The sequence below is a fragment of the Gobio gobio genome (assembly GCF_949357685.1).
Source record: "Gobio gobio genome assembly, chromosome: 18".
Classification (NCBI taxonomy): domain Eukaryota; kingdom Metazoa; phylum Chordata; class Actinopteri; order Cypriniformes; family Gobionidae; genus Gobio; species Gobio gobio.
Window position 1 is genome coordinate 5,500,842 of NC_137111.1, and position 26,595 is coordinate 5,527,436.

A 26,595-nucleotide genomic window follows, 5' to 3' on the forward strand; every position below is an offset into this window, starting at 1 on the left:
TATATAGAGTATATACACAGGGACGAACAAATCAGAAGACTCGAAATCAGCCCCTGTACCCTTAAATAGGCACTATATGAGGGAACAGCCATTTGTAGTGGTGTCCGAAAACGATAGTGGAATATTATAGAGTGCACTCATTCAATCTCATAATGCACCGCAATAACGAGTGTACAACTAACGTATGCTCAACGACTAGAGAATACTCATAATGCAGTGTGAGAATCACACGCTGAATTAATTCCCGCATCTCGCCAGGAGATAACGCCCCGCAGTCATACAGGTATAAATTCCTTTTTTAATTGTTTATTAAATAGTTTATTCACAGTTTAAACATGCTAGTTTAGAGTTCAAGATCAATTATTTAATTACTACTGGAACTGACAGTTTGCTAAGATTCAAATAATAGTTAAACAGCAAGCAGAAATGCGGCAGCTCTTCTGGCGTACTCAGTGTCCAAATTCATTCACTCCTTCAAGCAGACTATATTAGAGGAGTAATGTGAATGAGGGTATAAGGGGGCGATTTTGAACACAGCATAGGTCACAGGGGAAATACAATGAAATGAACATAACTCTGACAGAAGCTACCCTTCCCTGAAGGCTCAACCTCGCATTGGAAAGAGTTCAGAGGAGGAGGGAGGGAGGGGGCTCTGGAGGACGACAAGGGACTGGAGAAGGGCGAAACAAAACACAAAACACCAAGAGTCCAACACAGAATTCCAAGGGCGAATGGAGGGTGGGAGGAGCCAAGGGGGGGCCGGAGCCAGAGGAGCCAGAAGTTGGAGCCATGACAAGTCGAAAGCGTCCATGGTGGAAACTTGACAGGCGCCACCCTGGGGACGGCCGATAAAGACGCTACTAGAGATGGAGATCCAGGATGACTAGCCGAAAAGCCCACGCGGCAATGCTGGTGCCGGAGGCCATGGTGGAGGTGAAACACGGGAACCTGAAAACTGAGGCAGAGCCAGGGGGGAGGGGAGGCAGAGCGAGGATGAACCGAAGATGCAGGCTGGACAACGTAATGGGACCAAGGTGGAGCCTGTGGGACGAGGGAGCCCGGTGGAGTCGTAAGGCCAGTGGAGCCGAGGGAGGGAGGCGCTAAGGCGGAGACGATGCATTGACAGGCTGCGATGGAGTGTTGGGTTCAGAGGTTGGAGGTGAAGCCAGGGGATTCTCTGTACTAAGCGGAGCTGGTGGCCTGAAGGACCGAAGCAAATCCACACAGTTCAGTGCAGAAGATGAACCAGTGGACTTCTGGCACGCAAGCTTGATAAAGTCCAGAGTGTGGTCTTCCAGCAGATGGTCTCCCTGCTCCAGGCAGAGCAGGTGTACAGCAGGAATGTCCATGGTAAAAAAAAAGGGAAACAAAAAAGGACAAAAAAATGCTGCAAAAAAGATTCACTGTTTGGTCCGTTCTTCTGTCACGGGTAGCGTGTGTAAACAGCACGAAGACGAAGAAGCAAAATTACAAGACTCAGGAGAAAAAGGAGATATCAAAACTACACACAACATAACCAACAAGAGCGGAGAAGGAATGCAGGATAACAAACACAGGGACGAAGAAGCTAACTAATGAGACCTTACTATAAGCATAATAAAAACAGCAAGGTCAAATATCCCAGGCTCTCGGCCCTCACTGCTTCATACCACAGTAACGTTAATAAAACGTTCATACATTAGCTTATCCATGAACATGAATCCCGTCGGATTGCTTTCCATCGGCTGTGGAGGTGAAGGCGACAACTCTCATGATTCCACGCTCATTCTCGCTGTCATCAAGCTAGCCTTTGTTATTGTTTTGAATAAGAAACCTAGTGGCGAAACTTACACACTGTGCCTTTAAATAATAAAGTGCTGCAGCTATTCAATCTTACATGTTATTTTTAGGCAAATGTTACTTAAGGATTTAAAACAGTGTTTCCCAACCGTGTTCCTGGAGGCACACCAACAACACACATGTTGAAACTCTTCCTAATCAAACACACCTGATTCAACTCACCAGCTCATTAGCAGAGACCGAAATAGATGAGTCAGATAAGAGAGACGTCCAAAATGTGTACGACTGGTGTTCCTCCAGGAACAGGGTTAGGAAACAAGACTTTTTGTTTCAATCGGAATAAAAACAAATTGAATATGATCTTTTGGCATGCGCAGGCAGCACGAATATACAGAGTTTCCCGGTGTTTGTGCAGACTAGCCAGGCTCTTGCCATTGCTTCTTTTCTTGTTTTAAAAAGCAGACTTAATATTTACCTATTTAGGAGACGGCGAGCATATTTTCAAGCAGTAAAAACCCTCTTTCCTGCACCCGAAACAATCCGGCTGTGGATGGGAGTCTGAAGCAACGTCCTGCACCACTTCACAGACTATGAGTGAGAATCTTGGAAAAATCTTTCCTTCAACAACAACAAAAGCTTGTTCCGAGTGTTATACGTCATTACGCAATCTTTCCAACGTTCCAGTTTCAGTTTTCAATCCGATCAAGTGTTTACATGTCTTATCGAACGGATTAGAAAACGTTTAAACCACCCCTTACAATTCAAAATAAATTTAAATCAGATCTGGCCAATTCATTCCGATTGACATGGTTACTTAAAGCTGACTCAACGTATTACACTTTGACATGCAACTCTTCACCATTTGTGCTCTAGACATGAAAGGCATCTCAGGTCATGCACCTTGTTAAGGAGAAGTATTTCATCACTTTAACTGATCAGACTAATTGAATCCTACTGACAATAAAATGGGTGAAAAAAATCCCATAGAGCTTCAATAAAGCAGTGGTTACACTTTTTTCATAAGCTGAATACGGTAAGGCCAGGTTTGTGTTGTAGAGCCACATAGTATTCTCTCTCTTACAATGAGAACAATGTCAACCTTATAATATTGTATGTATAAGTCTGTCAGGTAAAACAAGAGTTTATTGATGAAATTCAGTCAATCAGCTATTTTATTCCAAATGCTACCCCTGGTCAGGGTTTCTGTAAATATGTATTTTATACGTAGAGTTATGCTTTACTTAAGTTTAACTTATGCAGCGCAAAAAGTTTTGTTGTAAGTTGTAACTTAATGCCCCTTTACTTCAAAGCTAGCTGGTGCAACCGGCCCCAGGACTAGAGTTGAGAACTGGTGTTACATATGCACTCTAAAAAATTCTGCGTTAAAAACATCCCAAGTTGGGTTGAAAATGGACTAACCCAGCAATTGGGTTGTTTTAACCCAGCGATTGGGTTGTTTTCAGCAAACATTCAACCCAACCGCTGGGTTAAAACGACCCATTCACTGGGTTAAAACAACCCAATTGCTGGCCTCTCACAGTTCAAAACGCTTACGCTATGTCCGATGACATCAAGTTGAATACGGAGAGTGGTCTAGTGGAAGCTAGATATTTTACTTTATCAAGTTTTAAATATGGATATTTTTCTTACACAAATGCATTGCTTCACTTCAGAAGGCCTTTATAAACCCCTGGAGCCGTGTGGAGCACTTTTATAATGGATGGATGCACTTTTTTGGCCTTCAAATTTTGGGCTCCCATTAGCAAGGACATTTTTTTTATATGACTCCGATTGTATTCGTCTAGGATGACTTGAGGGTGCGTAAATAATGGGGTAATTTTGTTTTTTGGGTGAACTATCCCTTTAACGTTTCTTGTCCCCTCATATTGACAGTTACTAATTATTACGTTAATTATAAGCCTAATTGTAATTCAAAATGGTGAAATTAGACAACATTTTATTAGTTTGCTAATTATTTTTGTTGGTTGTTTAACATTTCTATCCTAAAACAGCTGTCAAATATGAAATGTTGAGTTTAGCTACTTACATCTCACACTTTATGATAGTTTATTGAAGCATTGCACGAATTCGCGCTCAGCAGCTTCTGTGAACCTAAAGCCCGCCTACTTTGATTTGACTGGTCATCTCAAATATTTTGACATTGACGACGAGTGGTGACAGACCGCAGGCAGCTCAGATGAGAAGATCTTGGTGCTGTGCAATATCCTTGCAGCACTGAAGTAGTGTTAATACTATAGTAGTCAATTATTTCACAACATTTATTATATATACCTCGGAAAAATACCTTGGTAACCTCATAGCTGGCTACGGCCATCCCTACAGTGCAAACAAACTATCGTTCCCGGTGTTGTGCCAAATGTCGACCCCCTGCCAAATTATTAACCCCCTCGTTGAAGCCGCTATCTGATTGCCTAATCCTAACTACTGCCCCACTTAACTTAAACCAATACTAGGGAGGGAGGGGGGACTGACATCTTGCAAAACGTAAGGATAGATTCTATGTGATTTGGACACACAATCGGATTGGCCTGTTTCCCCTGGGAAGTGTGTTTTCTATTATATTTTACTGACTAGATAAAAAAAGAACATCAAACTGTATCTCAAAATACAGACCATTGCACAGATTGATGGCTGTGTTTGCTGCTTTTAGAAAGCGTAACATTTTAGATCTTTGAAAAGTTAAGGTTAACTGCAGAACATGCCAAGATTCATCATTTTATCATTTTAAAGCATCTCTGTGGTCATGCACATTTCCTCTTTGAATGCTTCCTCTTTGTGATGGATGTGCGCTTCCATGTAATCTGCAGAAAACATTTCCTTCATTGCAAAGTTTTTTAGCAGTTCAAGTTCTGAATTCTATTTTTGAATCAGTGCAAAAAAAAATCAGCAATGAGCCTTTAAAAATAATCAGGACAGTAGACAAGAAGCCAATAAACTACTCAAATCAGGACTAGCAATGCATTATTCACAAAAGCATGCAAAGCAGAAGAGTTTTACTGTGAGGAATCACCAATAATTCTCATTACTAATAACTCATAATGATATAATGCTACAGTATGTGACATTAATTACTGTGGTTAAGGCCATATCTGCAGATGGTTAGTTGACATTAAATACCTGGGAAATGTGGAAATGTCCTGTTGTGGAATAAAATCCACTAAAAAAGAGTATGTTTTGCTAAGTCTTTAATAATTGTTATATACGTGCAGCGTTTAACAACTCATATTACAAACCCAAATCAAACACACCTGAACCAGCAAATCAAGGTGTTACAAGTGCTGGAGCAGGGTTGGAACTGAAATCTGCAGAGAGGAGGATAACAAGGAGCCGAGTTGGCTATGCTCTCTCTACGCGGCTCACTGAAATGCTTGATTTTGATTGGCCAGATGTGACATGCCAAGGTCAGTGATTCCTTGATAGTGTCAATAGCAACGCTATTTCAACGCTTCTTTCATGTCTCTCATCAAACCACAGACAAGCTTTCTCTCAATACAAACACAACTGGTACCATGGATCGTGGAAGGGCCTAGGCCCGGGTTACTTTTGAGGTCCGGTCCGGTACAAATGTGTATGATGATTGTATTAGCGGTGCAATGGGGTAAAACAACTATTTGGGCCATTTCTAATTATTGGGGGGAACTTGTCCCCCTCAACGTCTATGGTGGTTACGGCCCTGAATGAGTAAAGAGTCATAATTAGGGTTGGGAATCGTGAGAAATTTTCCGGTTCCGGTTCCGGTTCCGGTTCCGCCTAACGATTCCGGTTCCGATTCCGGTTCCATTAAAATTATTAAACAAATAGTGGTAAAGGAAAAAGGCACAATACGCAACTCAAACAATCCATTTTGTGTTTATTACTTGCTCTAAAATTTATTTACAGGTTGGCAATGTCAAAAAAGTCCTGTACTGTACATATATTACAGTATTAATTAAGCCATTCTTGCAACACATTTTTTTTCAAATGAACACCTCTGAAATTGTCTTATTACATTTTATCTCTCTGTCTCTGAATAAAACCAAGTTATAAATTATATTTATTAGTTATATTTATTAATTAGTTATATATCAATTTAATAGTAATTCAGTTATTCAGTGAACTTGTAAATAATAAATTGCAATTCAGCATTACAAAGGTAGCCTAATTGTGCCTAAACGCTTACCTAAACCATGGTGACTCAACGGTTGACAAATATATATATATATATATATATATATATATATATATATATATATATATATATATATATATATATATATATATATATATATATATATATATATATATATATATATATATATATATATATATATAGGCCTTTCACTATAAATCTGGTATAAGCCCTGTGGCACTCTGTGCTGTAGCAAATGTTTTGTCAAATTGCTAGTGCAGCCTCCTTTGCATGTTATTAACTTTTCACGGGTTACATTTTGCTTCATTATCATTCATTATTTGGAAATGAATCCATACTTGTGACTTTCTCTTCGCTATGCTGGTGGTCAACGAGAAAATATCTGACGCAAAACCGTAAATGTGTAGCGCGAGGGCTTTCAGTGCTGAACTGCGGTACACTCCTGGAAGCGGCAGGCAACGTAATTAATATTCATGATGAGGTGAGCCAGGGTTGCCAGGTTTTCACAACAAAACCCGCACAATTGCACAATCGTTTCAACCCGCGGACATGAAACACAGCCCGCGGCAACAGTGGAAAACGGGAAAGCGGGAAAATCACGGACTTGGCAACACTGGTTGTCACTCGCTATTAAAGGATACGCTTCCAGCGCTTCGCACACACATTGCACCAGAACAGTTTTCGGAACCGAAACTTAGGAATTTCGCGCGGTTCTGGTATTTTTCAAAAATCAGTTTCGGTTCTGCATAAGAACCGGTTCTCGGTTCCCAACCCTAGTCATAATGCAAAAACTATAGCAAGGATAGTCAAAAGGTAGGTATCGTTTTATAGAAAACTTTTAGAAAAAGATTATTTACATTCGGACATTATTAAGGCCGCTACATACTCCGCAAGAACAGAGAAAAAAGTTCTCTCTCCCAGAGCTGTGACCTGGTTTGGGAGTTCTCGCAGCTTGTTCTTTTTTCTTGTGGGTGTCCGAGAACTATTGTGTGATTGGTCAGAATTTTAAAGTGGGCAGGGTTAATGCGGAGAAACGGAGATGTTTGGCACCTGCTTTTCTCATGAAGTAGGCTATTGAATGTACTGGCCAGAACGACCTTTGTTCTTGTTCTTGCCACCTCGAGAAAACGAACAAATTTCTTTGTTCTTGCAGAGTATGTACCAAGCTTTATGCTGAGAAACTGCTGATAAAAGACACAAAAAGCATGCTCACGGGCAATTTTACATATGACAGGGTGATGCAGCGTCTCATTCCCTATTCAGGGAACTAAGGTTACAGTCGTAACCGAGACGTTCCCTTTCAAGGGAACTCGCGCTGTGTCACCCTGCCATACTCCTCGCATGCCGCAAGCGCCTTGTTTCAGGCCTTCTTCAGAAGCTGACGGCGTGTGTTTGCCGGTGTGCTTTATAGTTTCCGGGTCTATGACGTCACCCGCCTATGACGTTCCGTCTCTCTATTGGACTGATGACATACGTGCTTCACGACGCAATCACGCAGAGGCGTTCCCAAAGCAGTGACACACCCGAGACCCCGGAGTAGCATTCACATCCAGTTCGTATATTTCTGATGAACGTATGCGGCGAGGACCACCCCACCGCATCACAAACTTCCTGCAGGGAGGCCTCTGCTAAAAGAGCTTGAGAGGCAGCCATACTCCTAGTGGAGTGGGACCGAACAGCTAAAGGGGAGGGCTGTCCAGCCGCCACATAAGCAAGTGAGATAGCCTCGACCACCCACTTGCTCATTCTCTGCTTTGAGACTGGACCCCCCTCTCGAGGGAGGTCCGTAACAGACAAACAACTGATCAGTTTTCCTCCACAGGGCAGCTCTGTGGACATAGGCGTCTAGTGAGCGAACGGGACAAAGCAGATTTAATTTTTCCTGGTCTGACGTCGTAAAAGGAGGAGGACAGAAGGCCTGGAGCACAATAGGTCTCACAGGATTAGTGAGGACCTTAGGAATATACACGGGCCTCTGAGAGAGAAAGGCCTTAGCCATACCCGGGGCAAACTCCAAGCACGAGGGTGCAACAGAGAGGGCTTGCAAGTCCCCTATTCTTTTAAGGGAAGATATAGCAAGAAGAAAAATAAGCCTCAGCCCCAAGCTCCTCATATGCGCTAGTTTTCATAGTGAGAAACTTCTCAGAGACTTCCTCGAGCGGAAGGGAGCCTCGGAAAGGCCTTGAAGGATGATGGACAAGTCGCAGGCCGGCACCCTGGTGCGTGTCACAGGTCTCAGCCTCAAGGTTCCACGGAGGAAACGGGTTACTAGAGGGTGTCGCCCTAAAGAAACTCCACTCAAAGGAGTGTGGTAAGCTGCTATGGCCGCCACGTACACCTTTAGTGTGGAGTGGGATAACCCAGCAGATAATCTCTCCTAAGGTGAAGAGTCTCCACTTTAGGTAGTAAAGTTTCCTCGTAGAGGGAGCTCTGGAGTATAGAATGGTCTCAACAACCTGGGTTGAGAGACCGGAACTTATGAGCTGGGCCCCCTCAGAGGCCAAGCCCACAGTTTCCACAACTCCGGGCGGGGGTGTACGAAGACTCCGCCCGCCTGAGAGAGAAGGTCCCTCCTGATCGGAATCTCCAGGGGAGAGCCGTCGAGGAGAGACACTTGGTCAGAGAACCATACCCGGCCCAGCCAGAACGGGGCTACTAGCAGAAGACGGGCCCCGTCCGGACGCACTCTCTCTAGAACTCCCGGAAGCAGAGCAATCAGGGGAAAAGCGTACAGGGGCAGCCTCGGCCCCTCCTGTACCATCGCGCCCAGTCCGAGAGGAGCTGGGGGCGACAGGGAGAACAACAGATGACAATGCGCATTCTCGCGAGTGGCGAACAGGTGCACTTGGGCCCTGCCGAACTTCTCCCAAAGGAGCTCCACCACCTCGGTGTGGAGTCTCCACTCCCTGGGCCTCGTCCCCTGCCTCGACAGGATGTCTGCTTCCACATTCAACCGCCCTGGAATGTACATTGCCCTGACTGACAGCAATTTTCCCTGAGCCCAGAGGAGGATAAGGCACGCCAACTTGTATAAGCGACGGGACCTCAAACCCCCTGATGGTTGATGTAGGAGACCACCGACGTGCTGTCTGTGCGTACAAGCACATGATGGCCCCTGAGATGTGGCAGGAAGTGTTTCAGGGCCTTAAACACCTCCAACATTTCCAGACAATTTATGTGCCACGATTGCTGGTGTTCCTGCCACAGATCCTAGGCCAAGCGACCACTCATGGTTGCCCCCGAGCCCGTCAGGGAGGTATCCGTGGTCAAAGACGCTTGCTGACACGGTGCCCCCAGGGACGGGCCTTGGGTCAGGAACCAAGGGTCCTTCCACATAACCAAGGTGCGGAGACACCGCCGCGTTGCCTTCATTACGCGAAAGGGGTTCCCCTTCGGAGCCCTTTGAGCCACCACTGTAACGGCCTCATGAACAGCAGGCCCGAAGGAATCACGTTGGACGCGGCTGCCATCAGACCTGAGGCTCTGACAGACGGGCCTGCATAGAGACCGAATCCCAACTCACACCAAGATAAGTGATCTTTTGCACAGGAGAAAGAACACTCTTCTTGGAGTTAAGCCTCAGCCCCAACCTCCTCATATGCGCTAGAACAACATCTCGATGCTGAACCGCGAGACGCGCTGACTGCGCTAGTATCAGCCAGTCGTCGATGTAATTGACTTTGTGAACGTGCGGGGTGAAAGGGCTAAACCGAAAGGAAGCACCCGATATTGGTACGCTTCTCCCCTGAAAGCGAACCTCAGGAACTTCCTGTGCTGCGGAAGGATGGAGATATGAAAATATGCATCTTTGAGATCTATCGTGACAAACCAGTCCTCGGACCTGATCTGAGACACGATCTGTTTGAGTGTTAGCATCCTGAACTTTTTTGAGAACTGAGTTTTGCCACGGCTCGGTTCAGGACGCGAAGATCCAAGATGGGGCGCATTCCTCCATTCTTCTTTGGCACTATGAAGTACCGGCTGTAAAAGCCTGACTCCCTGTCTGGGGGGGGGACCCTCTCTATAGCCCCCTTTTGCAGCAGAGTCTGTACTTCCTGAGTCATCACCAAAGCCTGAGCCCCACAGTGGAGAGGACCCCGTTGAAGCTGGGGGGGACGGCATCTGAACTGGATAGAGTACCCCAATCTTATACATCACAGGACCCAACGAGATATGTGAGGCAGATTCTCCCACTCTGACAAAAAATCTAGCCTCTCAAGGCTGGCCTCTGATGTACTCTGCACCGCGAGTGCAGCGTCCTGAAGCGGCGAACCGGCAGGGAACGACTGACTCGACGGCATAGTTTCCCTCCGAAGAGGGTACGGGCCATCCTCGGATGACCCGTGGGGCCCCTCCGCGCCCCCGGCACTCGGGCAGGGTTGGTGGATTGGGCATCACCCTGACTGTCCTGGGCCCAGAGGCGTCAGGACTTCTTAGACGCAGCCTTCCTCGCCACAATGACTGTCCTCAGATCAGCCCTGGGCTTAGAAGGCTGCGCCTGTGAGCGCCGCGCACCCGACGACCCTTTCTGAGGGGGTGTACGAGTGGGGACACTCACTTTTTGCTGCGCCCTATGGGAGGAGCTTGTACTCGACGTCTGCTGAGACCTGGGGCTTACGGGGAAGGAACTGCTTGAGCACCGCCGCCTGTTTCTTTGCCTCCAGGAACCTGTCGGTAACAGTGGTGACGGCGTCACCGAACAGGCCTCCTGGAGACAGCGGCGCATCAAGCAAAACGATTTTGTCCCATTCCTTTATCTCCGTAAGGTTGAGCCACAAATGCCTCTCCGTGGCCACCAGGGCTGCCATAGAACGGCCGACGCATCGGGCCGTCTCCTTGGTGGCACGGAGAGCGAGATCAGCTGTAGATCGGAGCTCATTGATGGTATCAACTCCGATCTCGGGGCTCTCACCCAGGTCTCTAAGAAGATCAGCCTGGTATGCCTACATAGTGTGCAGACATAAGGCGGCCTGACCTGCTGCCGAGTACGCTTTGCCCACAAAAGATGATGTCACTTTAAGAGGTTTTGTTGGCAGAGTCGGAGCCTTTATGGTAGACGCATACTCGGGTGAGTGATGGCTCGCAAGCGTCTGCTCAACCCGAGGCATCTGACCATAACCATGTCTTTTCAGCCCCGCGATATCGCTGTACACGGAAGTATGCGGGGTGAAAATAAGTGCTTTTTACGGCAGCTCGCTCATGTTTTTCCAGCTTGCTAGTCACAGCTCTGCTCAGCACATCCATCAGCTCTTCACCCGCAGGGGAATGAAGTGGCAAATCCTCACCCCCTGCATCGATGATACAGATATCAACCTCCTTGGAGGTAGATATCTGTAACACAGCGGCCGCTCCCCGGGCGGGAGAATCCGCAGAGCGGGCTCCCAGACCCAGAGAGGCGGCGCTGGATCTGACGGGTGAAGGATGAGATAGGGCGGGGCCCGTCCCAATCCCCTCTGACAGATCCTTTTGCGAACCCCACGACATAAGTCGCCGCTGAGCCTCAGCAGCAGCGGGACCCGTGCCGTGGGGAGCGCGAACCAGGACGCCCTCCTCGAAGAGCGCCCGGCGGGATCGCAGCACGCAAAGAGGCACCCTCGAGTGCCGACTGCGCGTGATGCTCACCCAGACAAACAACGCACATCAAATGTGTATCCGCGCTCGTGATGTAGCGTGAGCAGGGAGGAACACATTGTCTGTAGTGTTGTTCACTCGCCATAATCTCTTTTCTAACAATGTGAGTGTGAGTGCAAACTTGAAAACAATAAAAAGTCTGAACTCAGACACAACACAGAATGACAATGAACAGTGACACAGAGCGCTTGTTGAAGGCAACAGAAGCTGACGGCGTGTGTTTACCGGTGTGCTTTATAGTTTCCGGGTCTATAATGTCACCCACCTATGACGTTCCGTCTCTCTATTGGACTGATGACATACGTGCTTCACGACGCAATCACGCAGAGGCGTTCCCAAAGCGGTGACGCAGCGCGAGTTCCCTTGAAAGGGAACAATTGAAAGTGGGGGGTAAATCACATTATGAAATAAATGGTTTTCTCCAAAACACATTGGCCATAATTATCGGCAACCATTATTGGTTATTTTAGTTTATAAAGTTTTAAATATGGATATATTTCTTACACAAACGCATGGCTTTGTTTCAGAAGGCCTTTACTAACCCCCAGAGCCGCGTGGAGTATTTTTATGATGGATGGATGCACTTGTTTGGGCTTCAAAATATCATCCTCTTTTCACTGCCATTATAAAGCTTGGAAGAACCAGGCCATTTTTTTATATAAAACAACCTGTGGTTGTATTTGTCTGAAAGAAGAAAGTCATATACACCTAGGATGGCTTGAGGGCGAGTAAATCATGGGCTAATTTTCATTTTTTCATCTTGTAAAAGGCCTTCCCCACCCCATCCCTTTTAAAGCTAGCGATGTTCTGATTATCTTCCGTTTCTTTATGTGCTGTAGGTCTGTAAGAAACTGTGAAACAGCTGTCTTGATTTCATCTGCCAGGATTTTGGCAGTGCCTTCTGAACATTATCTGACTGAAGAGAAACAAGAATCAATGCTTAAACGTTTTAAGTAACTATTGCCAAGTACAATGTTTAGACGTCAGTACCACAAATGTTGATGCTGTAAATTGTTTTTGGCAGGCACTTCTTGAGCAGGGCAGAGAACCTTATCCACAGAGGGAAAATATAACATATACAGTGGAGTGGCCCCAAACGTATTTGGACACTTAAGACACTGTTAAAAGTGTCATTTATTTTAAAGCTAGTACAACAACACTTTTCAAAGTCTTTTCAAAGATTTCAAAGTAGTAGGTTTTAATATTTGGACACTTTTTGTTTGGTAGAAGTTAGTAGAACATGTTCAACGTTAATGTGATGAAATACACCTGTCTTTACTCGTAACCCTGCAAGGACAGGAACTTGAAGGGAACTCTGAAATCGCCCTCATATCCTTAAATAGGACAATATTTGAGGGAACAGCCATTTGTAGCGGTGTCCGAAAACATAGTGGACGTTGAGTTCACTCATTCAATCCCATAATGTACTGCAATAATGAGTGTACAACCGCTGTACACTCAACAGCTAGAGAATGCACATAATGCACTGTGCCGAATGAATGCCCTCGTCTGACTAGAAGATGGTGCCCACAGCCGAATCATCCATCCATCCATTTTACAAACCGCTGGTCCAATTTAGGTAGAGCATACAGGTATAAATTCCTTTTTTATTTGATTATTAAATAGTTTAATTAAGGTTTTACACATGCTAGTTTTCATGACAGAGTTAAAGATAAAACTTTTCATTACTACTGGATAAACCATTTTCCTTAGTTTGAAAAAGATTATGCAAAAGCAGCAGCCCTTCCGGTGCACTCAGTGTCCGAATATATTATAATATATTGTATATACTAGAATTGTCAAAAGTATTGACTTCGGTACCAAGTCGGTGCTGAAATTTAAAAAAATTGACAATACCTGCATTTTCCCTTAGCATTATGAGCGCAGTTGAACAGATTCTTAAACACCTCTGATTGGCCATTGTGTTCACGCCATCAACATACAATTTCTCATTAATGCAATTATCTAATCAACCAATCACATGGCAGTTGCTTCAATGCATTTAGGGGTGTGGTCCTGGTCAAGACAATCTCTTGAACTCCAAACTGAATGTCAGAATGTGAAAGAAAGGTGATTTAAGCAATTTGGAGCGTGGCATGGTTGTTGGTGCCAGACGGGCCGGTCTGAGTATTTCACAAATTAGCTCAGTTACTGGGATTTTCACGCACAACCACATGGTGTGAAAGGGGAAAAACATCCAGTATGCAGCAGTCCCGGGGGGCGAAAATACCTTGTTGATGCTAGAGGTCAAAGGAGAATGGGCCGACTGATTCAAGCCGATAGAAGAGCAACTTTGACTGAAATAACCACTCGTTACAACCGAGGTCTGCAGCAAAGCATTTGTGAAGCCACAACACGCGCAACCTTGAGGCGGATGGGCTACAACAGCAAAAGACCCCACCGGGTACCACTCATCTCCACTACAAATGGGAAAAAGAGGCTACAATTTGCACCAGCTCACCAAAATTGGACAGTTGAAGACTGGAAAAATGTTGCCTGGTCTGATGAGTCTCGATTTCTGTTGAGACATTCAGATGGTAGAGGCAGAATTTGGCGTAAACAGAATGAGAACATGGATCCATCATGCCTTGCAGTGTTGCCAACTTAGCGACTTTGTCGCTATATTTAGCGCCTTTTCAGACCCCTTTAGCTGCTTTTTTTCCAAAAAGTGACTAGCGACAAATCTAGCGACTTTTTGGACAAACGTCAGCTACTTTATTTTACAAATGTCGCCAGTGCTGTTCTGTGAGCACGAGGTCTTGCTTTCTTTCTGCCATCACACCACTCTCTGCGTTTACCCTGTTCAGTGAATGGCTGTGGCTGAGAGGAGCAGCGCGTGCCGTTGAACACACACAGCAGCTGACAGACGTGAATGAGCGAGCTACACATTAGCACAGGGTTGCCACGGACCAATCACTTATCTGCTTCCTTTGTTTTATATTTAAAGAATTTAGTTTGACCCGTTATGATTTCCATTCTTCTCTTGTGCTTATCACTTATATTACTCACTATCACAGAGCTTTAGTTCATCCAGTTTCAGACATCTCATCAATTCAGATTGTTAAAAAAAAAATTGTCATTAACTATATCATACTGGTCTGTATGAAAAAAAGATATAGGAAATGAGAACATATTTATTGGACAGTTGGCTGTATTGTATAATTTTAAAATACAGTATGTGAGCGGATTAGGAGAGAAAGCACATTAGGCTTTTTTTCTTTTTTTTTTAAAGCACTTTAGGCAGGCAGAACGCAAGGACGATGCGGTGACGTCACGGATATGCTAATTGACGCATGACGTCATCTAGCGACATTTAGCGACTTTTTGGGCAGGCTTTAGCTACTTTCCTTGGAAAATAGTTGGCAACACTGATGCCTTGTTACCGCTGTGCAGGCTGGTGGTGGTGGTGTAATGGTGTGGGGGATATTTTCTTGGCACACTTTAGGCCCCTAAGAGCCAATTGGGCATTGTTTAAATGCCACGGCCTACCTGAGCATTGTTTCTGACCATGTCCATCCCTTTATGACCACCATGTCCCCATCCTCTGATGGCTACTTCCAGCAGGATAATGCACCATGTCACAAAGCTCCAATCATTTCAAATTGGTTTCTTGAACATGACAATGAGTTCACTGTACTAAAATGGCCCCCACAGTCACCAGATCTCAACCCAATAGAGCATCTTTGGGATGTGGTGGAACGGGAGCTTCGTGCCCTGGATGTGCATCCCACAAATCTCCATCAACTGCAAGATGCTATCCTATCAATATGGGCCAACATTTCTAAAGAATGCTTTCAGCACCTTGTTGAATCAATGCCAGGTAGAATTAAGGCAGTTCTGAAGGCGAAAGGGGGTCAAACACACTATTAGTATGGTGTTCCTAATAATCCTTTAGGTGAGTGTATATGTCTGTGATTGGCCATTGTGTTCACAAGCTCAACATATATGTCTGTGATTGGCCATTGTGTTCAAACACTCAACGTTCAACAGCACTCATAATGCTAGTATTATCTCATTTTTTAAATTTCATTACCGAAGTCGGTACTTTTGTATAACTTTATATAGTATATACAATATTAGTGGACTAGTGTGCGATTTCAAACACAGCAATACACTAAAATCACACTGACACTAGTTGGTTGAAAGTCATTCCAAAAATTGCTCACTTTCTACTTCTTTCTCTCACATGTACGCAAATCAATATTCCTGTGGAAATTACAGAATTCGTTTTGAATTAAAGCTTTTAAAGATTAAGCAGATGCCACTGCTGGCTAAATATGGCAAGTACACCCAAAAAAATACTGTCCAATTATGTTGCCAGTGTATGTAAAGGAGTGTTATTTGCTTATTTTTGTTTATTTTTTAAGTTTTATATTTTGTCATTGAATGCACTTAAGTTAATTGCAAGTATATTCTAATTCTAAGTCAATTCTAATTCAAGTTAGTAAATGTATAATTGTCCATTAACAATTTCCAATAAGGTTCAATTAGTTAATGCATAAGATGAACCAACAATAAGTGTTTATTGTTTTTTATCATTATCATTTTATCATTTATCATTTGTATCATTCTTTTCGGGGCCATTGCATGTTTATGATTCATTGTTTAAGGACTAAAGGTAGTTAGCATTTAAATAGCCTCTTGGGATGCTGAATACGATAGCAACAGTTGGTGGTTTATGAATGAACAGCAAAATAAACAATGTTTTACAATTTTTAGCATATCCAACAAAGCCACCGTGGGCATTTTCCACGATAAGCGGAAGCAGATGTTTGGTCTGAGTTTGCTCTGCAGGGACCAGTAAAAGAACATGGAAAGTTGATGCAAAAAGTACCTTCCATTGCTTTGAGGGCATAAATTCTCGTGTCACTGAAAATGACCTTGGAAAAGAATAGTACAAGACGTTAAAACTCAGCTAACAGTGAGTGTTAATGTATATATAGTGCATGATTGTTTTTTTCTGATTAAGCACCAGTAACCAAGAGGGCACCCGCGCAATGCCAAAGCTTTGACAACATATTTCTGTACTTCTATAATGCCTGTAAAGCACTAACATTAAACTGAAACTCAATTAATTGAACTGAATTCATTGGAATAGAATCACACTAGTTACTGTAGGTACAGTAGTGGCCAAAAGAGATGTCTGGCCAAAATCTTAAAACATATTATGTATTAAAGGTTTTGTGAGATGTAGTTGTGCTTGGGGTGTAAAACTGATGTACATGGTCGGCATTTCAATTGTTTCATTTGTGAAATGGACATAATTTTTGTCCATATAATTCAATCAATCTACGTGGCAGGTGTTAGCAGCGGTGTAAAGCATTTGAGTAAAAGTAATTAGTTAATGTACTTAAAGCTTACTTTTCAACCAACTTTGTATTGTTACAATGTTGGCAGTATATGTTAATGTGCAATGTTTCCTAGTTTTCTGTGTTACCTGGGCCGAGAAATTCACATTTTGTCAGCAAAAGTCTGCATGTCATCCTTTTGACAACTCCAGGGCTTTTGTGAAAATGGTGATTTTTCCCCTCCGTTTGGCCTAAAACACTATTCATAGCTCCACCTACAAACTGCCTACAAGCACACCGGATCTTCACTGAAACCAACAGTAACTCACTCCTGCTAAACGTTTACTCTTTGAATTCTTGCACCAGGAACAATACAAGTTGAGACCATTATGACTAAAAGTTTGCTAAGAAGTATTTCCTTCTAAAGCAAGGCGGTGTTTGACTCTGGTAAGCGTATCCATAGCAGATTGGTGGGAGTGGCCTTGGACGGCAACATGCCCAGTGCATTATGGGTGTTGAAGATTTCCTACCTATTTGGCAAAAAAGAAGACAACAGCCTTTTCCCTCTGTTTTCTCTAGTCAGGTAGCACCAATTTCAAATTTGTTCTCACCTTTCTACTGTCTAAGCAGCCAAGTTTTACTGAAAGCCATTTTGCCAGCGGTGAAGTATCTTTTTGGCTACTTTGTACTTTTACTGAGTATCAAAGATATTAGTAGCTTTTACTCTCTTCTTGACTACATTTTTGAATAAATATATGTACTTTATAATGAGTAATACAATTACTCGTTACATTTTGCCTGGCACCTAACCTTTAAAGGCCCCCTGAAATCAAAATGTTTTTTTAATAAGTTTTTTTAACTTTTAGAATGACTGTTAGCCTTAATGTTATGAATAAGCTGGTGTGTTCCAAAACAATGACAAAATTAATATTTAGGAGATATAAGCATTCGAAACGTACAGTCTCTCAATTTCGTTAAAATGGATCACAGATTTGTATGACATCACCGCGGACTTCAGCTTCTCAATCACATCCACATCTTCTGAAGCTTCGCCCCCTTCACTATGAATAGACGGTGAAGCTGCGGCTCATAGCGAATGGCACATAGCGCACTATATATTCGATAGGAAACGATTCAGACAGTGTAAATATACTTTCAGTTAAGGCGAATGAAGTCTGGTTTCACTTTAGTTTCACGCGCACCACAGCAGCGCACACACATAGTCTAGACCAGAGCGCAGAGTGGATCATATGCACGAGTCGGCGCAGACAAAACATATCGAACCCATTTAAATCCTGCACAGAATACTGTATTTCAAAGCGATATGGAGCTGATTATGATGAGAAACGGTTAGAGATTAGGAAGAAACTGTGGCTTTACCAAACAGAAAGGCTCTAGTCAAACTGTGATATTAACAGAATGCTATTGGCTGTTTTAAAAAAGGGGAGGAGCTGCTAACAGCTGGAGCCGTTTCAGGGGAAATTACGTCAACACATTGAATAATGCTGCGCGTTTCAAGACACTTTAGTGGGCCTTTAATGCGGCAGTTTGTTTCTGCTATAAAGAAGGGATATCGCCATCTACAGGGCATTGAAGGTACTATATCTTGTGCGTTTTGTCTGTTCACCCAAACTTGTCAACAAGCTACTTTTCGTGAATGTGAGTGCATTAGCATGTAGTTGCTGAATCGCAGGTGTTTCATATATGAGATGAGGACAGCCGGTGATAAGGTTGAAACTAGTACGGCAGTGCAAGTAGACTTTGACTATTTAATCTCTTTAAGATTATTTTATTTATCTGTTAAATTGAAGAGACCATTTTGAAGTATATTGGTTTATTTATGCCCTACTGAGCACAACTGAGACTTGAATGTAGACGTTTAAGAGGCTGTTTTGTCGCCCTTGATTTTTTGCAATATTGAGGTGCTCTCACAAATCAACTGTTCTTTTGTTTTTCACAGTCATGTCTCTTAGGTGTTGAGGACTAGTGCATCTTTGAGCCTCCATTCAGTGCGTGTAAAATACTTAAGTACTGTTCAAATCTGAGACTCTAAAACTTTTACTCAAGTGGTATTGGAATTGGTGACTTGTAACTTGTAATAGAGTCATTTTTCGCTGCAAGGTATCTGTACTTTTACTTAAGTATTGTTTTCAGGTACTCTTTACACCTCTGATTATTAGAAATAAATTTGTGTGGTTAAATGAAAATGGCCAAGAGGAATGAGCCGTTCTCTGCAACCAAGAGGATATTAACAAAATGTCTAAATCTGGTCAATTCACTTTGGATATTGCTCATTTGCTGGATTTGAATGGACGCAATGTCAGCAGAATCATGATCTGGTACTGTTTATGATCGATTTTTGTACTGGGTTAACCACTTGATGTTCAATGTAAAATCTGAATACTGAAGCAAATGCTGAGAATGAACTAGATCATCTAAAATGAGGGACAATGTATTGTATGCATTTAGTCTGTTTGCTGTTTGTCCCAAAATCAGCTAGATGGCTCCAGTTAGCAGACTTTCATTATACCCAGTAGAGCACCAAAACTATGGCTCTTAGATCCATTTCTCTAAAGAAGAGTTCAGCTGCCAGCGCTAGTCTGCTGAACTGCATTGCTGAGTCACTCACAGTTATTTCTCAGGCTACATAGAAATCTTCTTCTGCCCAGTCCAGGTGCAAAGACTTAACCACCAATAAGACTTCAAGTCATGTCAGTTCAGTCAGCCAAACTGGAAAATGGTATTAGATGCAGTAAAAAGGGTGTACTTCTCACGAGTTTCTATGCTCAAATGCTGTCTGGTATTATTCAGCAGCTTGCACTTCAATGAGGTCCACCCACTAAAACACCTGGCAATGATCTTGTTTTAAGATATACTCACAGGATGTCCCTCTCTTCCATCCACTCCAGGAATTCCAGGCGGTCCTGGATCTCCCTGAAGAGACAAAGATCACATAGTCAGAAAAAAAGTACAATTCTTAATCTGAGCGGGGCTGCGGGTGGAGTGTTCGGAATTTATTGGAAAGTAGTCCTTATTTGTATTTCAGTTTAGCGACACACTGAATTTAAGTAAATAACACTGAGCACATTTTTCATGCACACAATACTGGGAGCATTGCATTTCACTTCAAATGCATCTTTTTTTATTATAAACAAGATCCTGAAAATGTTTTAAATGCCACTGAATCTGCTGGGAATAAAATCAAGAAAGCAATAGTTTACGCAGATGACTCATGACTTTGAGAACATGAGGCACTGCAAAACAATATTAATGTCTCTTAAAGCAAGGGGCATGATACACAAGGAGACGTGTAAGCACGGAGTGTTTAATCATGGCAATTTTGTCTACATAATGATTATAATTATGGAAAGACATTGATTGGCTGCACAGGATGCCCATATTGCTTCTCTCTGGCTGAACTTTAATGGAGTAGTGCATGTTTAAAGAAGATCTGAAACTGGCTTGGTTTAACAAAAGCCATCTGTAAGCCTGGAAAAAGACAGTGTAGATCAGCATGAAAGAGGAAACAATGGTGCAAACCTTTTTATGGCTTTCCTTCAGGAGATTCTGTACTAGCATATTTTTTTCATGCAGTTCTGTCAAATAATATGGCATCTTGGGATCTTGCGTAGCCTCCACGAAGTGGACTTGCCAAATATTCTCAATGGTCCATGTTCACAGTTCAAAGAAACCAATAAACATGGTCGGTTTTTTTTACGGTGAGAAGAACTAGATCAGTACAGACCTTTAGACCAAGTCCTCCAGGGATTCCGTTTTTTCCATCCCTGCCAGGTGCCCCCTTGATAAACACACACAAAAAATGTAATTAAAGCATAATTACTGACCACTTACAAAAATGAAGTGGAGAAATTATTAAGTGATATACATACAGGCTCTCCTGGATATCCAGTTGGACCAGCCGGGCCTCTACTCCCTTTTTCTCCCTAGGATAATGCAATGTTGTTCAAGTCATAAACAGATTTGTTTTGTGAAAGATATTGTTATTTTTATCCATACCAGCATCTCCCTAAGCATATAGTCAATCATGTTTCATTCCAACATCATATCAGTACTTTTCAGGATAGGGACTTAGTTATTTAATAACCAAGATCATGCAAGAAAAGCCCCAGCTGTTCACTAGCAAGTATCCCAGAAGGATTATAGATATGAGGGCTAAGAAAATGTCCAATGAAGAGCTGAGGCATAATACAAATCTGAAGTCAGTGTTTACACAAACAGCCTTAAATGTATTACTGGTCAGGCTGTGACATTGACCACATTTATCCTGAATGTCAAGTGCAACAAATTCTCATGTCCACAGGCATAGAGAAAACTGGCTTTGAGAGCTGAGAGAGCTGGAAATAAAAAGGGGAAGCTCTATGCTTTGTATGGAGTTAAGAAAATTAAGAAGAAAGTAACCATACCACTTGCCCGTCTTTGCCTGATGGTCCTTGTATGCCTTGATTACCAACAGATCCCTAGAGAGAAAACATAACATGATGTGAAACATTTATATCCATTGTAAATATATTCGAAAATAAATTATCTGGCTGAAAATTGAGTTCAAACCGGTACACAAAGTTATACAGTTACCTCAACAAACAATTTGGCATCTGCGAACAGCCCTTCGAGTAATGTTCTACTTTTACAGCCAAGGATACAGAAAACATTGTGCTTCATTTGAAACAGTATATCTACTGTTTTATCATTTAAACCATGGACTTTGTGTGTGCTTGTGCTATTAGGCACAGATTGGGGAGTGGGGACTCTCCTCTAAGGCAAAGAGGTCCACTCCCCGAAGATACTCAGAATTACCTAAACCATCTAGGGGTGGAGTCTCCATTCCCCTGGAGATACCCCGCTCCGGGGTTCCCTGGTTAAACCTGCCCAGCACATGCACTGCCCTCCCTGAACGGAGGTTGTGCTGTGCCCACATGAGGAGACGTCTTGCCAGCCTGTTCAGAGGGTGCGACCTAAGTCCCTCTTGGTGGTTTATGTAGGCTACCACCGTCATGCTGTCCAACTGGACAGGTATTGGTGCCCATTCATGTCCAGCAGAAAAACTGCCGTCATTTCCAGGCAGTTAATGTACCAGCATAGCATCCAGCCTAACCAGGAGCTAAATGCCAGCCTGCCGTCACACAGGGCGCCCCAACCCGAGTCACAACTACCTTTCTTCTGGGGACTAGCCCCAGATCCACTCCCGACTGGTACAGATGGAGCGATTTCCATAGGGACGGGATTTTAACACAGCCATGGGTTACCCTGAGGGTGTACTCACACTAGGCACGGTTGCCTTGTACCGTGCCCTGGCGCGATTGTCCTAAACCCAACACTGCCATAAGGCCCTGCAGGTTCTGAAATGTCTTGAGGTGGAGAGAGACCCCGACCTTGAATGACGCCGCGAGCCACTGAATTTTCAGTGCTCCGGCAAAGGCCAGGCCTGCATCTGGGCTAAGTAAAAATATGCATCCAGGAGGGATATTCATTGGCTGGGAGACAGCAAACTCTTGGCCAGGTTGATTCTGAACCCCAGACATTCTAAATAGCGGAGGAGCAGGGACCTGTACACACACAGCATGTGCTTCGACTGGGCCAAAACAAGCGAGCCGTCGAGTTGATTCAGGACGCGCACTCCTTCCATCTCATCCACGCAATTCGTAGAGGTGCAAGCCAGAGACAGTCCGAACTGAAGGACTATATATCTACACACACACACCTTTTGGTTGCCGTTAGAGTGAATGAATAACAAACAATGTCTTTGCCTTACAGGGATTGAGGGAATGCCGGAGGAACTAGGAGACAGAGTATAAATAACTCAGGCAAGTAGACGTAATCTTTAGTCCAAGTCGTAGGAACGTAATCTTAAGTCCAAGTCATAGACCAGACAAATGACTGAGATGTGTGCTTAAATACTGTGGTGATGAGCGTGCTGATCAGGTGCAGGTGCAGATGATGGCTAAGTGCAAGTGCAGAAGAAATGCTGGGAGTTTTTGAGTGATATGGCTGGAGTATGTGTGTGTGAGTATGGAGTGTATGAGGGAACAGCAGACGGTGCAATATAAAGGATAGCATTATTGTTTTAAATTATTATGGTTAATGTAATTATGCCTGTGGTGAATTGTGAAACTTGTGGAGTGGGCTAAACGAGTTTGGCAACCACTGAACCACGTGAAACAAAAACTGAATACTGAATTAATTCACAAGTTAATGGACTATTACTTAAAATGCTAAATGTGCATCTATGACCTATGTTTTATTGTAATATTCTATGCCACAAAGGCATGTATTAGTAAACTACCATCTCTGAAGGTAATTGCCAGGTCCACACGGAATCAGTACCCACAAATTTCCACTCCTTGCATGTTGGATTATTACATGGGTTGTCTAATTTGATCATCCTTGAGCTGGAATTAAGAGTTTAGTACTCCTAGCTCCATTAAGCACATGTTAAATCCATTCCACATAATTTCCCCAAAGTTTCCCCCACAGATTTCCCTCCAAAATCTGCAGAAAATGTAAATAAAACCATATTCCATATGTGCATCATTATGGTCAATTTTAAGAATTACATAGGCATCTTGGAACATTGCTCAAACCAGAATAGAAAGACATTCCTATGCAGTTGTACCTGTTATTTTACTGTCAGCGATGGCCAAATAAACTGCTTCATCTGTTTATTAAACATCTATTAACACTTATTTTTAAAACTCACCTTTTCACCTGTTTTGCCAGGTGGCCCGAGTAAACCTGGGATGCCGCTCTCACCCTAAAGACAAACACACACACACACTGAAAGAAATTCATTTCAGTAAATTCTACATAATGTTGCCAAAAGCATTGACAGTGACATCAATTTCGTGTTTTGCAAAGTCCTATCCTTGAAAACATTAAAGGGTTAGTTCACCCAAAACTGAAAATAATGTAATTAATTCCTCACCCTAATGCCGTTCCAAACCCGTAAGACCTCGTTCATCTTCGGAACACAAATTAAGATATTTGTGTTGAAATCCGATGGCTCAGTGAGGCCTGCATAGCCAGCAATGACATTTCCACTCTCAAGATCCATTAATGTACTGAAAAAAAACATATATAAATCAGTTCATGTGAGTACAGTGGTTCAATATTAATATTATAAAGTGACGAGAATATTTTTGGTGTTTCAAAAAAACTAAATAACGACTTATATAGTGATAACCGATTTCAAAACAATGCTTCATGAAGCTTCGGAGTGTTATGAATCAGTATGTTAAATCATGATTCGGATCGCGTGTCAAACAGCCAAACTGCTGAAATCACGCAACTTTGTCGCTCCGAGCCGCTGATTCGATATGTTGATTCACAATGCTCCGAAGCTTCATGAAGCAAATATAGGCCATCACTATACAAGTTATTTAGTTTTCTTGGCGCACCAAAAATATTTTTTTTGCTTTATTGTATTAATATTGAACCACTGTAATCACATGAACTGATTTAAATATGTGTTTAGTACATTAATGGATCTTGAGAGAGGAAATGTCATTGCTGGCTATGCAGGCCTCACGAAGCCATCGGATTTCAACACAAATATCTTAATTTGCGTTCCGAAGATTAACGAAGGGTGTGGAACGGCATTAGGGTGAGTAATAAATTACATTATTTTCATTTTTGGGTGAACTGACCCATTAAGCATTTTTTGAGTTTTAAAGGCTTTTATTGGCTGAAACATTCAATATATGCAAAAAGTCAATATTTACAGCGGTGACCCTTCTTCTTCATAACCTCTGCAATTCACTGTGGCATGCTGGCTATCTAGACTGGGTAAACCCAGCCCGATCTCCCGGCGATTTGATTTCGCCTTGCAGCTCAGGCTGGAAACCTGTACATTTTTCTATCCTGCTTCCGTTACAAATCTGCGGGGACCAAGCGCAAATTGGCTTGTCCACCTGGAGCGCTATTGGTGGGTTTAACATGATGACAACAGAGAAGCGACAGCAAGCAGCTTTTTGTTTACATTCAACATGGCGGCCACCGAAGAGCAGCAACCCGTTGATGCCGCTGTCGCTGCTGTTTTATAAGATTTCAAAGGCAAGTTTTCTTTGAGTCATTTGAACTATGCCCGTTGATCACGCCTCTTGTGGTCTGATTGGTTGAAGGACTATCCAATTGCGTACGGAGTTATTTGAACTATGCCCGTTGATCACACCTCTTGTGGTCTGATTGGTTGAAGGACTATCCAATTGCGTACAGAGTTATTTGAACTATGCCCGTTGATCACACCTCTTGTGGTCTGATTGGTTGAAGGACTATCCAATTGCGTACGGAGTTATTTGAACTATGCCCGTTGATCACACCTCTTGTGGTCTGATTGGTTGAAGGACTATCCAATTGCGTACGGAGTTATTTGAACTATGCCCGTTGATCACACCTCTTGTGGTCTGATTGGTTGAAGGACTATCCAATTGCGTACGGAGTCATTTGAACTATACCCATTGATCACGCCTCTTGTGCAGTAGAAAATACATCTTAAAAGATTGAGCTTGGTCTGGTGATAGCCAGACAACTGGCTTTAATCATCTGTGACAAATCCTGACTGATGGTGATTTATACTTGCCTTATTAGTGCTCAGAGTTGATCACAATTTGTGGACTTGCCTTTTGTCAACTTGTCAACTCGCCTTTTGAGGACTGACCACAGGTTCACTAAATGGGATTAAGTTCCGTGGAGTTTCCTGGCCGCCGATCCAAAATGTCAACGTACCGATCTCTGCGTCTCTTCATCACTCTTGCCTTGTGATATGTTGCTCCATCATAGTGGAAAATGCATGGGTCATCAGAAAAAATAATCCTGGATAGTTGGGAGTTGGGAGATACTATCTTTTATTCATAGCAGTGTTTTGGGGCAGAATTGAGAGAGAGCAACTCCTCAGGATGAAAAGCAACCCCGCACATGGATGGTCTCAGGATGCTCCATTTCTTAGCACGATACAGGAGTAGTAGTAGCATAGTAGCGTTCACCTATTCTTCTCTGGACAATCGATTTTCCAGATGTCCCAAACAGCCAGAAGGAGCTTCATCAGAGAGTCTGCACCAGTCTTCTGCTGTCCAATCCTTGTTCTTCCTGCAGAATTTCAGTTTGTCCTTGATGTTTTTCTTGGAGAGAAGTGGTTGCCCTTCTTGACTCCAGGCCGTTGTCCAAAAGTCTTGGCCTCACTGTGCAGATGCATCACACACACCTGCTGCCAATATTGATCAAGCTCTGCACTTGTGGTAACATGATTCTGTAGCCGAATCCTTAGGAGATAGTCCTGGCGTTTGCTGGACACTCTGGGACATCATGAAGCCTTCTCACCGCAGCTGAACTTCTCACCTTGAAGTTCTTTATGATCAGGTAAATGGTTCTTTGGTTTAAAATATTCCTTGCAGCAATTTTCTTGCATGTGAGCCCATTTTGATGCAAAGCGATGATGGCTGCACGTCTTTGGAGGTAACCATTGCTAACACAAGTATGCTCTTATAATCCAATCGGAATGAGAGAGTGATTTCTAGTACTCGTTCAGATGATTAGTGACATTTTTTGTCAAATAATCTGTTTGCAAATAACTCAACTTATGAAAGCAAATGCGATGACTAAATATGTTGCCATAATGAAAATGGTACATTTAAGGATAAAAAGGGACCAAAAATGCATAGCTCCTTACTGCTTCCCCAGGACTTCCCTTGTCCCCCTTATGTCCATCAGCTCCATGTGGGCCCTGCTCAAACAGAG

The 26,595-nt window shown here is 43.1% G+C and overlaps 1 protein-coding gene across 3 annotated transcripts in view; it reads right to left on the reverse strand.

The window, feature by feature from the left end:
- The window catches only part of col21a1 (collagen, type XXI, alpha 1), a 103,752-nt gene that overhangs the window by 36,449 nt on the left and 40,708 nt on the right, over positions 1-26,595 (reverse strand). For all 3 annotated transcript variants that reach the window (XM_079842859.1, XM_079842858.1, XM_079842860.1), the window contains exons 11-16: positions 26,528-26,581; positions 23,564-23,617; positions 21,273-21,326; positions 20,739-20,792; positions 20,594-20,647; positions 19,729-19,782 (exon numbers count right to left, since the gene is read on the reverse strand). In XM_079842859.1, the coding sequence (XP_079698985.1) occupies positions 19,729-19,782; positions 20,594-20,647; positions 20,739-20,792; positions 21,273-21,326; positions 23,564-23,617; positions 26,528-26,581 (324 nt within the window). The remainder of the gene's footprint in view (positions 1-19,728; positions 19,783-20,593; positions 20,648-20,738; positions 20,793-21,272; positions 21,327-23,563; positions 23,618-26,527; positions 26,582-26,595) is intronic.